The 16,171-nt window shown below is 39.5% G+C and overlaps 1 protein-coding gene across 1 annotated transcript in view; it reads left to right on the top strand.

Moving 5' to 3' along the window:
• The window catches only part of wwox (WW domain containing oxidoreductase), a 1,114,422-nt gene that overhangs the window by 8,882 nt on the left and 1,089,369 nt on the right, over positions 1–16,171 (top strand). Inside the window, exon 2 of the mRNA XM_073070392.1 lies at positions 9,497–9,561. Within this exon, the coding sequence (XP_072926493.1) occupies positions 9,497–9,561 (65 nt within the window). The remainder of the gene's footprint in view (positions 1–9,496; positions 9,562–16,171) is intronic.

The raw sequence follows: 16,171 nt of genomic DNA on the forward strand, positions 1-16,171 counted from the left end.
AAGAATAATATTCAATGTGGTTCACAACACGTGTGTGATATCAAAGCATGCAGATTAGGAAGCTTAGAGGTGGTTGCCTTTGTGTTGAGTTAGTATATTTGTGTTAATTTTTGTTACACTATGGGGTGGTGATAGGGAAAATGCTAGCCTTAATATCTCCAACTGCACCCTTGTGATGCCTGCTCTGTGTGTGTGTGTGTGTGCGTGTGTGTGTGTGTGTGTGTGTGTGTGTGTGTGTGTGTGTGTGTGTGTGTGTGTGTGTGTGTGTGTGTGTGTGTGTGTGTGTGTGTGTGTGTGTGTGCGTGTGTGCATATTGACATGTTTGAGAGTAAATCACAAATTATGAAGCTTCACTCATAAGGTATCTTAAAAAAGCCATTATAATATTTGTAATGTTCCTCAGGAGAGGAAACAAAGGCCATATTTGACTAGATGTCATTACATGATCTCTCTAATTGCACCCTGGACTCTGCTCTGCTTTCATGAGGAACGCCCATATTGGGCATGTCCCAGGAGGTCATTGTGTTCAAAACAAAAAGAATATAATGATTTGTCTAAAATAAGGTGTCTTGTTAATACATTTTAAGAATAAAAGTTATTCTCTGATGGATGCCAAGGAAAGTATTCCAAAGGGAGAATAGGGCAACTGTGGCTGACAAAAGGAATCAAAGACAGCATTAAAGCAAAAGAGAGGGCATATAATAATATAGAAAAAAAATAATGGAAGGCAACTACAAAAACAATGAGCGCAATCGATGAAATATGAAGGTAAGCTAGCCAATAGTATAAAAAGAGGGTATCAAAAGTTTTTTCAGATATATAAAGTGTGAAAAAGGATAGGGTGGATAGCAGACAGCTGAAAAATAATGCTGGAGGTGGAGTAATGGGGGAACAAGGAAGTGGTGGATGAACTTCAAGTTTAGTGTCACTGGCATATGTTGTGAAATATATTGTTTTGTGGCAGCAGTCCATTGCAATACATATTAGAAATACTATAAATTCTAATAAGATGCATATTTATTTATTATTTATAAATAGTGCAAAACAAAAAATATAGGTTCATTGTTCAGTCAGAAATCTGATAGTGGTGGGGAAGAAACTATTCCTAAAATGGTGAGCATGTGTCTTCAGGCTGTAGTACCTCCTCCTTGATGGAAGCAATGAGAAGAGGTTATGTTCCAGGTGATGGGGGTTCTTGATGACAGATGCCAACTTTTTGAGGCATCACCTTTTGAAGATGGCCTTGATGTTGGCTGGGTTTGCAACTTTCTGCCTACCAGATAATGATGCAACCAGTTAGAATGTTCTCCACAATACATCTGTAGAAATTCTTGAGAGTCTTTGATGACATACCAAGTCTCCTCAACTACTAATGAAATATAGCTGATGGTGTGTCTTTGTAATTGCATCAATATGTTCAGCCCAGGATATATCTTCAGAGATAGCGACACCCAGGAACTTGAAACAGCTCACCCTTTTCACTGTTGAGTCCACGATAAAGACTGGTGTGTGCTCCTTTGACTTCCCTTCCTGAAGTCCACAATGAATTCTGTGGGTTTGCTGATACTGAGTGCATGGTTCTTGTTTCAACACCACTCAACCAGCTGATCTATCTCATTACTGTGTGCTTCATCACCATTTGAAATTCTGCCAACAATAGCTATGTCATCAGAAAATTTATAGATGGCATCTGAGCTACGCCTAGCCTCACAATTGGGGGTGTAGAGAGAGCGGAGTAGTAGCTAAGCATGCATCTTTGAGGTGCACTGGTGTTAATTGTCAGCGAGGATGAGATGTTATTTCCGATTGTATTGACTGTGGTTCCCGATAAGAAAGTTGAGGTTCCATTTGGGAGGGAATTACAGAGGCCCAGGTTTTGGAGCTTTTAAATTAGTACTGAAGGTGTTGAATGCTGAGCTGTAATCAATATACAACAGCCTGACACTGCTATTGTCCAGCTGAACCAATGCTGAGTAGAGATAAGTGAGATTGCAACTGCTTCAGACCTATTGTAGTGATAGGCAAGTTGCAGCGGGTTCAGGTCCTTGCTTAGGCAAGAATTGATTCTGGCCATAACCAACCTCTCAAAGCACACATCATCACAGTAGATATGAGTGCAACTGGATGATAGCCATTGAGGCAGCTAGCCCTGCTCTTCTTGGGCATTGGTATGATTGTTACCCTTTTGAAGCAGGTGGGAACCTCCAACTACAACAGTGAAAAATTGAAGATGTCCTTGAACATTCCTACCAGTTGGTTGGCACTGCTTCTAGATCATAAGTCTTCAATGCCACAGATCTAGCTCTCAGCACACTATTATCTCCAGGTTCATCCATGGCTTTTGGTTGGAATGTTCTCAAAGGCACACACTCATGAACATGGGTCTTGTGAAGTCGGAGACAACTGTAACATATTCATTTAGATCTGAAGATGAATCCCTAAATATTGTCCAGTCCACTGACTCAAAGCAGTCCTGTAAAGGTTCCTCAACCTCCCTTGACCATACTTACTTGATTCTCAATACTGATGCTACTGTCTTGAGTTTCTGCTTACACGCTGGGAATAGAAGTACAGCAAGATGATTGAACTTTACAAAATGCAGGCATGAGATGGTATGGTAAGTATTCTTGATGATTGTATATCAGTGGTCAAGTGTGTTGGCTCCTTTGGTTCCACAGGTGATATTTGTTGATGGTAGTTCTTCAGAGACTTGTTCAAGGTTCAGAGACTCCTTCAAGAAGTCTACACTTCCTACATCAGTCTTCACTGTGGAAGATACCAGCAGTATGCCAGAAATTAGTTTCCTTGCTGCTGCTTGTGCATGGGAGGCAGAGTTGGGGGCTTTGGGGTTTTAATGTTTTAAGTGTTATTCATTCTTTGGAGCACTCCTGTTTTTGTGGATGTCTGTGAAGAAAAAGAATTTCAGGATGTATATTGTATACATTTCTCTGACGTTAAATGCACCTGTTGAAGCCTATTGAAATTCAAGAATGTCAAGGGGCAGAAGTGAATGTAGTTTCTTGGGAAGTTGAAGGTCTAAAGGTAAAAACATCTGGATGGATCAGATGGACTATACCCCAGCGTTTTGAAAGAGATAGCTGAAGAGATTGTGAAAGTATTTGTAGTGATCTTTTAAGAATGACCAGACTCTGGAATGGTTCTGGAGGATTGGAAAAATCAGATATGTCACTCCACTCTTTAAGGAGGGAGGGAGGCAAAAGATAAGAAATTGTAGGCCAGCTAGCCTGACTTCAGTGGTTGGTAAGATATTGGAGTCCATTACTAAGGATGAGGTTTCAGGGTATTTGGAGGCATGGGTTAAAATAAACCTATCAAAGCTGTTGGAATTCTTCAAGGAAATAACAGGCAAGATAGACAAAAGAGAGTCAGATATTATTTGTTTGGATTTTCAGAAGGCCTTTGATAAGCTGCTGCAAATGAGGCTGCTGAACAAGAAAAGAGCCTATGGTAAAACAGGAAAGAGACTAGCATGGATAGATAATTGGCTGACTGCCAGGAGGCAAAGAGTGGGAATAAAAGGGGCCTTTTCTAGTAGGCTGCCGGTGACCAGTGATGTTCCACAGGGGTCAGTGTTGGGACTGCTTCTTTTCATGTTATGTGTCAGATGAAACGATGATAGGTGGAGAGGAAAAGTAATATTGAGGCAGCAGAGAGTCTGCAGTTGGACTTAGACCATATGATAAGATATAGGAGCCGAAGCAGGCCATTCAGCCCATCGAGGCCACTCTCCCATTCAATCATGGGCTGATCCAATTCTTCTAGTCATCCCCATTCCCCTGCCTTCTCCCCATACCCTTTCATGCTCTGGCTAATCAAAAACCTATCTATCTCTGCCTTAAATACACCCAATGATTGCCACTCGTGGCAACAAATTCCACAGATTTACCACCCTCTAACTGAAGTAATTTCTCTGCATCTCCGTTCTAAATGGACGTCCTTCTATCCTGAAGTTGTGCCCTCTTGTCCTAGACTTCCCTACCATGGGAAATAACTTTGCCATATCTAATCTGTTCAGGCCTTTTAACATTGAGAATGTTTCTATGAGATCCCTCCTCATTCTCCTGAACTCCAGGGAATACAGCCCAAGAGCTGCCAGACGTTCCTCATACGGTAACCCTTTCATTCCTGGAATCATTCTTGTGAATAGACAAGAGAATGGGAAAAATGGCAGATGGGATATCGTGTGTGACCATCCACTTTGGTGAAAGGAATAAAGACAGAGTATTTTCCAAATGGGAAGAAAGTTCAGAAATCAGAGGTGTAAGGGGACTTGAGAGCCTTGTGCAGGATTCTCTAAAGGATAAGGCATTGGTCAGACCGCATTTGGAATATTGTAAGGAATTTAGGGCTCCTTATCGAAGAAAAGATGTGCTGGTATTTTAGAGGGTCCAGAGGAGGTTTATGAGAATGATCCCAGAAAAGAAAGAATTCTCATATGAGAAGTGTTTGATTGCTCTGGGCCTGTATTCTCTGGAGTTTAGAAAAATGAGGGGGGAATCTTATTAAAATCTATTGAATATTGAAAGGCCCAGATAGTGGGTGTGAAGAGGGTGTTTCCTGTAATGGAGGAGAGTAGGACCACAGGACACAGCTTGAGAATAGAACAGAGCTGAAGAATTTCTTTAGCCAGAGGGTGATGAATCTGTGAAATTCATTGCCACAGATGGCTGTGGAGGTCAAATCTGGGTATGTTCAAATGGGAGGTTGACAGGTTCAATGTAAGTATACTGTTCCTAGTTATCCATAGATACGTAATAATGAAACCATACTTTTCATTTTTGCATAAATACTGTTTTAGATGCCATACCACTTGTGTTAAGCTCCCTGTTATGCAGTGTTCTAATAAGAGGGGTCTATGTTTACACAGCTGGATCTTGTGATTTCAAAACCTTTCACAACTTAAGTTTCAGAGAAAGTAGTTTGTCAGCTAATGACATTTCCTTTGCAGGATTTAAATATTTTAATATTTGTTAGTATATGTGAATGTTTTTAGAACAGAGCACATACTTATTCTTTGAGTGTATTTGATGCAAATGAGCGGATCTTAAACAAATTGGGTTGCCTGTTTTTTGTGTTCATTTGCTCTTGGAATTGACACACCATCACCATCAGTGACATTAGCTGGGCAATTGCATAGATAGCCCTCTAGACATCAACAGAGATGACACTGAAATATGTCTGGCATAATTTATCATGCTGTTCAACAGTTTGTTACTTTAATAGATGCTCAGGGGATTGAGGTAACATTAACATGAGTAAAGTTTTGTTTAAAAGGAAGAAAACAATTAAAAAGATGTTATTCTTTTATTGGATGGTTGTTACTTCTGGGATGATGCATGCATCAGTGATGTGCCCTGTGTAATTTAGCTCCTTTTAATGACCAACACTTGGGGTATATCCATTACTAAGGATGGCTTTGTAGTACCACTACTGACTGAGCTGGATGAGCCCTGTAGGTCAGAGCTGCCAGTCTAGATGAGTGAAAAATTGTGAGTGAACCATTACCAGGGATAAATCTGCTTGTCTTTGTCCTTGCCGATCTATATATGGCAGATGCAGCTGTCCATGATAGCATTGGTAGAAATAATTATTGCATAGTATTTATAAAAACAAAGTCCTATTTTACAGAGGACAACCCATAATGTTTTGTGCCACAACAGTAGCGCTAACGAGACTGTTTCAGAACTGGGAATCTATGAAGTGACATGGATTATTTGCAACAGCAGAACTGTACACTACAGTCTGTATCATCATGGTCCATCCAGTATATCTGTCACCCTACCATTACAATAGAAACAGGAATAACCCTGGTTCAATGACGAGTGCTGAAGGGCATATTGGGGGAAGCACCAGATATTCCTTAAAAGGAGGACCCAATCCAGAGAATATGTAGAACAGGACAATGTTATAAACAGTAAGATTTAGCAGGCAGTAAAGCAGGGTAAGTGATTTCACAAATGTATCAGATTAAAGCTTTACCATACTAAAACATCCAGTGGGCAGTTATCCAGGAAATAGAAGTGGCCAAGATCATCCTCAGTGTTTGTGAGATCCATCGTATGAGTGCCAAAGACAAAGCTGAATCATTTGCTATCATGTTCAAACAGATCTGCTAAGTGGATATGATCTCTCTTGTCTTTGTCTTGAGATCCCCATTGTCTCACACTTCAGTCTTCAACTAGTTTGATTCATTACACGTGTTCCATAAATAGTACTGAAGGTTTGCTCTAAAACATAGCACCTGAAGTTGTCCTAGTGCTGTTATAGTACAGGCATATTGTTACGAATGTGCCACAACTCTGAGGGGCCCAAGGGTACAAAGTCGCCCCCCCCCCCCTCCTTTTTGAGAATCGCAAGATCGCTATTAATTCGGGTCTGGGACCCAGGAAATGAGAGAGAGACATCCAGAATACACAGGGTTTGGAATGTGTCCTGGCCTCAGCAAGACGGAACCATTGATAACGGCTATTATCTCTTGGAGACGGAATTGTGTATTGAGTACTTTACTATTCATCGAAACCCCTCAGGGGATGACCAGAGTGGGCTGGTTGAGGGATTGCATCATCCCAACCTGATTGACATCTGAGACCCCGTGAGTAAGGATAAAAGAGGGTCTGGGGAACAACCCCTTTAGACACACCAGGAGAAACGCTGGAAATCCCGTGATAGCGTTTAATAGCGACAGCCGGTGGGGAGCTCGTGTGCGTCCCTTCCCTTTGCCTGGGATTGGCGGCCTCACCACGGAAGAACGGCTTTAGCTAAAGGAGAGGCCACAAGTGAACGGCCACCCCAACGGGACTCCCGAAGGATCAAAATCATAAAAGGAATTGGCAAGTTTCTAAAAATCTCTCTCTCAACTGCAACCAAGGCTGCAGCCTGAATGAACTGAGTGACTTTTATATTTCCATTGGACAATACGTTTGTCCCCTAGACAACGATAGAGCTATTTCTTATTGATTATTATTATACCCGCACCTTTAGATTTAGTATTGACGATGTATATTATCTGTATGTTTGCATTGATATTATTTTTGTGTATTTTTACTAATAAATACTGTTAAAAATAGTACCATCAGACTTCAACGGACCTCTCTATCTTTGCTGGTAAGTGACCCAGTTACGGGGTTCGTAACAATATGAACATGAGAAATAAGAAGAAAGTAGGCTTATATCCTCCTGCACCATTTTTCAGCACTATCCTCATATCCTTTAATTATCTGAATATTCAGAATACCGTGAATGAACACAGTAACTGAGCCTTTAGAACTTTTCAGGACAGAGAATTTCAAAGGTTCACCATTCAAATTTCTTTACATCTCAGAACCAAATGGCATATTTGAAACTGTCTTCTGCTGCTTGACTCCTAAGTTCTTTTAGAAAATGATACAGGCCTTACCTGCACGCATCAAGGCCGAGATAACGTTTGGGCATGGGGTAATAAGTGGCATGTCATGTCAATGCCACAGGAGGCAATGACTGGTCTGCAACCTGTCATTTAATGGAATTGTCACTGAGTCCCCTCAAGCAACATCCTTGGGATCACCTTTGACCAGAAATTAAATTGTATCAACCACCTGCGTACTGTGCAGCCTGAGCAGGCTTGAAATTGGGTACACCAAAATGAGTGGCGTGTCAAGGGCTTTCTGCTTTCTACACAGCATCATATATTTGTATAGGTTAAATCAGTACTCAAGAGTGCTACAGATGCTCAACTTGTTAGAGAACAGTTCTGAATCAGGTTTATTATCATTGACATATGTTGTGAAATTTGCTGTTTTGGTGTTGAACACTTTTAAGTTTCCATCATTACAAGTGCAATTAAGGATGAATTTCTTTAGAGACAAGAGAATTTTGTGTTAGTGTTTGAAAATAGCTGCTGGCGATTAGATTGGATTTTTATACCATATGAAAAATACTGAATGTTTTGGCATAAATGCTAGTAGCCTTTCACTGCTGTTTGGATGTTGGCTTGACAGTACATTGATGATGCATCAATTGCCTGTCCCCTTGTATCAACTGCAAATGTTAAAACAAAATATTATGAACCCTGGAAATCTAAAATGTAAGCACAAAGTGCTGCATGTCAGATTGGGCTTTAACCATGAAAGAGATACTGAATTCACAGATTCATGATCTATTACTAGAAATGGACTCAACATTAGGTTCAACAATTTTGGATAATAATTGTTTCAATCAATTTAATTGCAAGCATTTTTATTTCTTTCATCTGCTGCTGTAAGACCCTTTTTGACACCACTAATTCTCTAGTCCATCTATTTTGTCCTGCATTCCATTCCTTTGCTGACTTCCCCTTCATTTTTATTTTCAGTACCTCCTCTCCCCGTCTGTCCTCCCACCCACTCTAATACGTTTCTTCACACTGTTAAACATTTTGATCTACTTGCCAGTGGCTTTGGAAGAAAACTGCAACTGTATCTATTTTGTGATTCTCCTGATGTGGGCTGTGAAGATCCCTGGGAAGTTTACCAGGGATTAGGCTTGTGCCTTGTAGAGACCTGATGATAGAAACAAGCTATCATACAGATGTGGCCAGAAAATGAAAGAAAAAAAATGCCAGGTTACTAAGTTATGTCTTCATACTTGAAACTTCCAATAATTTTGATCTATTTCAATTATCTGCAAGTTTCTTGTCATAATACTTAAACTTTTAAAAGCTTGAAAAAGGGAAAAGAAGATTTAATAACATTTTAAACATCAAACAACAGATTAAGAAATACATACTTAAACACCTTAAAATAAATCATAAAAGAACCATAAAACCTAAAAATAAAGTAAACCATTTGTGATACAGTATTTTAAAAAAAACAATTAGAATTTTTTTTTAAGTAAAGGCCATTTAGAAGTCATTTTAATTTAGTTAATTCTTATTCCAATCTCTTGCACTTATTTCCCTTTATATAGGATGAGGGGAAAACATCCTTACAGTTTGGACCTGAAACATATATTTTCTGCTGAATTCTTACTATCAGTACTGAGTTATTTGTTCATCTTTCCATTTACTCACCTCACTCAAAGTGTTCCTGTTGGTCCATAGCAAATTCTTTGTTTTTACTTATACACACTCACTTGCACTCTCGCTCAGGTTCACAATCAGTCCCTGGAAGTATTGATAGAAAACATTGATACTTTCTCTAGTATCGCTTTGCAAAATTCAGCCATAGCTCTTTCAATATTTCCATCAAATGTTTATGAACCAAAAAGATTAGAAGTGTTTCTTTCACAACAGAGGCTGTATGAAGTGTTCAGTATTTCTAGCAATTCCTGTTTTTATGTCTTTCTAAAGTGTTTTGTGGCAACTTTTTGCTCAGCCATATAATTTTACTGTTAGCTTTGATTATATTCAACTGATGTATGCATATTTTTGTGACTTTTTTGTAGTTTTAAGCAATGCATTTAAGTGCTAGTTTTGATTGGTGACATATGGTTTACTCTTCATTTTCTATTATTTCGACAGTCATGTTGAGCTGAAGACCCAATGGGACCACCCAAAAACAGGAAAGAAGAAACGTGTGGCAGGAGGTGTGTATTTTAAAGCACAATTTAACAGATATTTTTCATCATTAGTCTCATTACGAATATCTTGGTTTGTATAGATTAACGAAAATCACCTCAGTGAATGAAATCACATGCACAAATAAATATGACTGAGTTTAGAAATTCAACAGATATAAGCAACTTCATTTGCATCAACCTTGAAAATATCACTCATGGTTTGTGACATTGTAAGTCTTGTTGATAATCTGATTTTCATCAGTGTTGCCCAAGACTTTAAGTTGGAAAATTAAAATGATACTTTTCTATCAAATGACTTACTGAGTAAATTCAAACTTGCACTTGGTTTGAATGGGGAAAAAGTACTCTCAAAATAAAAATTGCCAATGTAATTTTGAAAAATGTTAAATGGTTAAAAAAAAATCATGTCTCTTTCTTGCCAACTGGTCTTTTCTTCCAAAACAAACACAGCCCTTGGTACTGAATATTAAAAAGAAACTAACCATTTGAGTAAAAATGGCATTTAGCTCTATTGTTTCTCCTCTCATAACAACAGTGAAATTTGATGCTTCTAAAACTGAAATAGAAAATGCTAGAAGTACTCAGTAAATCAGGCAACAGAAAGAGACAAAGGTTACATTTGAGATGAAGGACATTTCATCAAAACTGACTGGAAGACATGGAGAGGAAGGATGAAGACATCAGAAGGAATATCTGTGATAGGGAGCAACTGTGGTTATTGTTTTATCAAATACTTTAAAAACTGACAATTGGTAAATTGAAATTGAGGTACAGTCAGACCCACTGTGTTTATCTGAAATTGTTACATTCACTCATAAGTTTTGATGGTTGTAAGATTCTCATCTATGCTGAACTCATTTACCAGTAGCCCTCTAAATTTTGGTGCTCATCTAGATACGTCTGAAATGTTGAGAGTATCTTGCTCTACCATCTCCTCAGATAGTGCATTCAAAATTCAGACCATACTCTAGGTGAAAAATTGTAGGTTGGGAAATCAAGTGTTCATTTTTAGTTATCAGAGGTTCATTCCAGGGTATTATAACAGCAGGATAGAGGCTGTTCTTGAGCCTGGTGGTGTATGTTTTCAAGATTTTGTATCTTGTATCTTATTGAAGAGGGAATATTCTGGGTGGGAGTTGGTGGCTTTTCCAAGGCAGCGAGAAGCATTGATGGTTCATGCTGGGGAGGTTGGTTTTCATGATGGACTGAGCTGTAGGCACAGTAGTTGCTGCTCCAAGTGGTGAGGCATCAAGATTGGATGCTTTTTGTGAGAAGGAGAGAAATTATAGCTTCTGTAGTGTTTTCCTGTAACTTAAATTTGTTGGTTGGCCATCTATACACAGGTTGATTTCTGATATATTCCATCACATTCAATACATTAACTTCCTGAAATTCTACTCACCTTTGTAGGTAGGCTTATATTATCATGTGCATGCTTATGTGATAGTGTGGTAAATTTCACTGGAAACGAGAACATCCTAATTTACACATTTGGAATGAGAAGCTGTTGTGACTTGTGACTGTTTTGTGAAGAGAAGCTGTTGTGACTTGTTTCATCTGGGGCGATTTTTGGCACATTGGTAGTGAGGACCTTTCAATTCATATGAGATACAATTAAAAATCAAAAGTAAAGACAAACATAAAGAATAAAACAACACTGAAATATATCAAATTGTATAAAGATAATCAACATTATTGAATAATCTTGTACATTGGCCAAATTTTAAATAAGTAAGTTTTTAAGAAGTGTTTTGAAAAATTCTACAGTATTAGTCTGGCGTATCTCAGTTGGTGAGTACAGTATTCCAGATTTTTGGTGCATAAGAGTAAAAGGCCTCATCACTAGTTCTTATATGCTTGGCTCCAGGAACACTAAGCACACCAGTATTCGCGGATCTAAGATTACAATTAGAGGTGTAAGGAGATAGACAATCCAATGTATACTGAGGAACTAGATTACTCTAAGCCAATTAAGAGTATTTTAAAGTACCTAAAGAACACAGGCAGCCAGTGTAATGATGCCAAAACTGGTGAAATGTGTCAGAGCATTTAACTCTGCAATTTAACTCAGATTTCTCTGCAAGATGCAATGATAATGCCCCGAACCAAGTTCCCACAAGGAAGAAGATGATTGCAGCCCTGCAGCATCCAGCAAGTACATTTTACTGGTCTCCCAAAACTTGTTTGTATATACAATTATATGTAAGTTGGATGTTCTAAACCTGAGCAGAATCTGTGAAGAAAAAAGCACCAATAATCCATTATCTACCACTTGGAAATCTCAATGGTTTGACATCGGGTCTACCAGGTAATGATTGCTGCACTCTCATCTATTGCCTGTGCAAGTACTTGAAGTAAATATCATGATATGTAGCTGACACACACTGAAGAAACAAATTTCTGGGGACATTGGCTGGTAGTCCGAGGAGTTTAATGTTATAAAAAGAGCCAGAATACCAGGCCTGTAAGTCTCAAGTTAGGCCAACGATTTAACTATGAATTGATAACTTGCCACTGATCGACCTGTCCCTCTGTCTGTCAGGGTTGCACATCCCAGTAATCCCCCAATTTCATCTTAGCCGAATCGCGGAGCAATTTGTACAATTAGCCTACCAACCCGTACATCTTTGGACTGTGGGAGGAAACCAGAGCACCCTGAGGAAAACCATGTGGTCACATGGAGAACATACTAACTCCTTACAGACAGAGATGGGAATCGAACCTGGGTCACCTGTACTGTAAAGCGTTACACTAACCACTAGGTTACTGTGCTACTCCTGATATTAAATGCTTCATCGGATTTTATTCCAAATTTTCTCTTCAGTCATTCATTGAGTCTTTTACAAATTGCAATACTGTTCTGAGTTCCCCAGAGAGATAATTGAGTTCCACAGAACATAGAAATATATAACAAAGAACAGGCCCATGTGGTAAGAAACTGAACCAGCAAGACGCAAAGGTGTTGAGTTCTGTTTTGATGTATAAGATCACGTAGATGAACTGAATTGAGGTGGTGTTAGGAAGCATTTATTAATCTCAGCAACACAGTTTTTGAAAAGTGGTACTCATACAGAAATCTTGGTTGTTAATAAGGAAATGTGTGCATTTGGCCTTGTGTGTAACATTTATGAACCAATAGGGATATGGAAAATGCCAGCATTTCCTTTGTGATGCACTGTACAGACAAGATGACCGTTCATTATGAAACATGAGATTATCTTGTGCAATATTTTGCTGTGATTTTCTTTTGTTTGGGTGTCCACGTCCACAGGTTTGATACTGCAGTTTCCAGTTAGGCAAACCTCTGCCCACCACAAGATATTAAAACATGTAGCAATATGACAATTAATTTTATCTTTTCAAACATTCCGATGAAGGAATCACCAATGAGTCATGAAAATTTTGAAACAAGAAACTTCAGTTAGAATAGATAATTCAGTGCCAAATAATGCCTCACTCTTTTTACACTACTTACTTTTAATGTTTCTTATTTTTGTTTTTTTTTTAGCATAAGAACATAAGAAATAGGAGCAGGAGTAGACCATCTGTCAAGCCTGCTCCGCCATTCAATAAGATCATGGCTGGTCTAACCATGGACTCATCTCCGCCTACCTACTTTACCCCCATAGTCCTTAATTCCCTTAATATGCAAAAATCTACCCAACCTTGTCTTAAATATATTTACTGAGGTAGCCTCTACTGCTTCATTGGGCAGAGAATTCCACAGATTCACCACACTTTGGGTAAAGCAGTTCCTTTCCATCTCTGTCCTAAATTTACTCCTCCGAATCTTGAGGCTATGTCCCCTAGTTCTAATCTCGCTTACCAGTGGAAGCAACTTCCCTGCCTCTATCTTATCTATCCTTTTCGTTATTTTATATGTTTCTTTAAGATCTTTTCTCATACTTCTGAATTCCAGCTAGTACAGTCCCAGGTGACTCAGTGTCTCCTCATGGTCTAACCCCTCCGTCTCTGGAATCAAGCTGGTGAACCTCCTCTGCATCGCCTCCAAAGCTAGTATATCCATCCTCGTGTAAGGAGATCAGAACTCTTCTCCAGATGTGGACTCGCCAGTACCCTATACAGTTGCACCATAACCACCCTGTTCTTAAATTCAATCCCTCTATCAATGAAGGCCAACATTCCATTTGTCTTCTTGATATCCTGCTGCTCCTGCAAACTAACCTTTTGTGATTCTTACACAAGCACTCCCAAGTCCTTCTGCTCAGCAGCATGTTGCAATCTTTTACAATTTAAATAATAATCTGCTCTTCTATTTTTCATTCCAAAGTGGATGACTTCGCATTTACTAACATTGTACTCCATCTGCCAGACCCTTGCCCACTCACTTAATCTCTCCCTGCAGACTCTCTGTATCTACATAATTTGCTTTTCCACTCAATTTCGTGTCATCTAAAACTTAGATTCACTACACTTGGTCTCGTCATCCAGACTGTTAATGTATATCGTGTATAGTTGTGGGCTCAGCACCGACCCCTGTGGCACACTGCTCACCACTGATTGTGAACCAGAGAAACACCCATGTATCACAACTCTATGCTTTCTATTGGTTAACCAATTCTGTGTACATTAATCCCCAACTCTATGCATCCTTTTCTTATGGATAAGTCTTTTAAGTGGCACCTTATCGAACACCTTCTGGAAATCCAAGTAAACAACATCCATCTGTTCCCTTCTATCCTTTGCACTTGTTATATCCTCAAAGAACTCCAGTAGGTTTGTCAAACAGGACCTGCCTTTGTTGAATCCATGCTGCGTCTGCCTGATGGATCCATTTCTTTCCAGATGCCTCACTATTTCTTCTTTAATAATAGTTTCAAGCATTTTCCCAACTACCGATGTTAAACTAACTGGCCTTTTGCCTACATCCTTTTTACAACAATGGTGTGATATTCCCCTTCTTCCAATCTGCTAGGATCTGCCCAGAGTCCAGAGAATTTTGGTAAATTATCACCAAAGCCTCAACTATAACCTCTGCCATTTCTTTCAGTACCGTGGGATGCATTCCATCAGGCCCAGCGGACTTGTCTATCTTTAGGCACACAAGTTTGCTCAGCACTTCCCTCTTTAATGATAGCTATTGTATCAAGGTTCTCTCCTCCCATCACATCCATATCATCTTTCTTCGATGTGTTAGATGTGCCCTCCACCATGAAATCCAACACAAAATAGTCATTCAAAGCCTCAGCCATTTCCTCATTACCCAATATCAATTCCCCCTTCTCGTCCTCCAAGGGACCTACGTTCACTTTGGCCACCCTTTTCTACTTTATAAAACATTTTTTACTATCCATTTTTATATTTTGTGCTAGTTTATTGTCAAAATCTATCTTCCCTTTCTTTATTGCTTAGTGGTTCTTTGTTGCTTTTTAAAGTTTTCCCAATCTTCCAGTTTCCCACTACTCTTGGTGACTTTTTACGCATGAGCTTTTAGTTTGATACTTTCCTTTATTTCCTTAGTTATCCATGGCTGGCTCTCCCTACCCTTACAGTCCTTGGTTTTAACTGGCATATACTTTAGTTGAGCACTGTGAAAAATCGCTTTGAAAGTCTTCCGCTGTTCCTCAACTGTCCCACCATATAGCCGGTGTTCCCAGTTTACCTCACCCAATACCTCCCTCATCCTATTGTAGTTACCCCTGTTTAGGCATAATACACTAGTTTAGATTGAGCTATTGCACCCTCCATTTGTATGAGAAACTCAATCATACGGTGATCAGTTTTACCAAGAAGATCTCTAACTACAAAGATTGCTAATTTTACCTTTCTCATTGCACAGGATCAGATCTTGTATTGATGTATTGCACTGTATTGCTGCTGCAAAATAACTAACTTTGTGACATACAGTATGTCAGTGATAATTGTTATGACCCCAGCCCCCTCCTTTGTGAGAATCGCAAGAGAGAGAGCGACGTGCTGAAATTGGACTCAGGAAAATAAGAGAGAAGCCTTAAGGTTTGGAATGTGGTCTGGCCTCTCAGCCAGACAAAAGCCACGGACATGGCCATTGTCTTGGGAGACACCTTTGTGGAATAAGGGACTGGACTACGTGCAAACCCTCAGGGCAACGTGGGCTGGGTGATGGGGAAAGATTGCCTCACCCCACCCTGATTGACATCTACAACCCTGCCAGTCCAGATAAAAGGTGGGCTGCCGAGGCGGCCCCGGAGACGCACCAAGGAGACACACTAGGAAGACACGATAGCGCTTCCCGTCGGAGCGGGAAGCCATTTTGAAGGAAGCCACGTGCGTTAGATTCCGGATCGGGAGTCTGTGGCTGAAACCAAAGGAAAACCGTTTTAACTAACAACAGGGATTTGCTTCGCAAAGACGATGGGCAAGTGTTCCTTTTTCTCACCAATCTCTCTCTCCAACCCGTGAAATGCCAGCGGTTCCCAGACGGAAAAGCCTGCAGATTTTTGAGTGACTTTTATATTCCATTGGACTCAGTATTATCCCCTAGACAACGATAGAGCTTAATTCTGATTGATTATTACTATACCTGTGCTTTAGATTGAGTTTTGATGACGTATATGATCTGAATGTTTTGTATTAACCATACGTTTGTGCCCCTTTATAAATAAAAAACGTTTGA

This window comes from Hemitrygon akajei, chromosome 17 (genome assembly GCF_048418815.1).
Source record: "Hemitrygon akajei chromosome 17, sHemAka1.3, whole genome shotgun sequence".
In the NCBI taxonomy this organism is placed as follows: Eukaryota; Metazoa; Chordata; class Chondrichthyes; order Myliobatiformes; family Dasyatidae; genus Hemitrygon; species Hemitrygon akajei.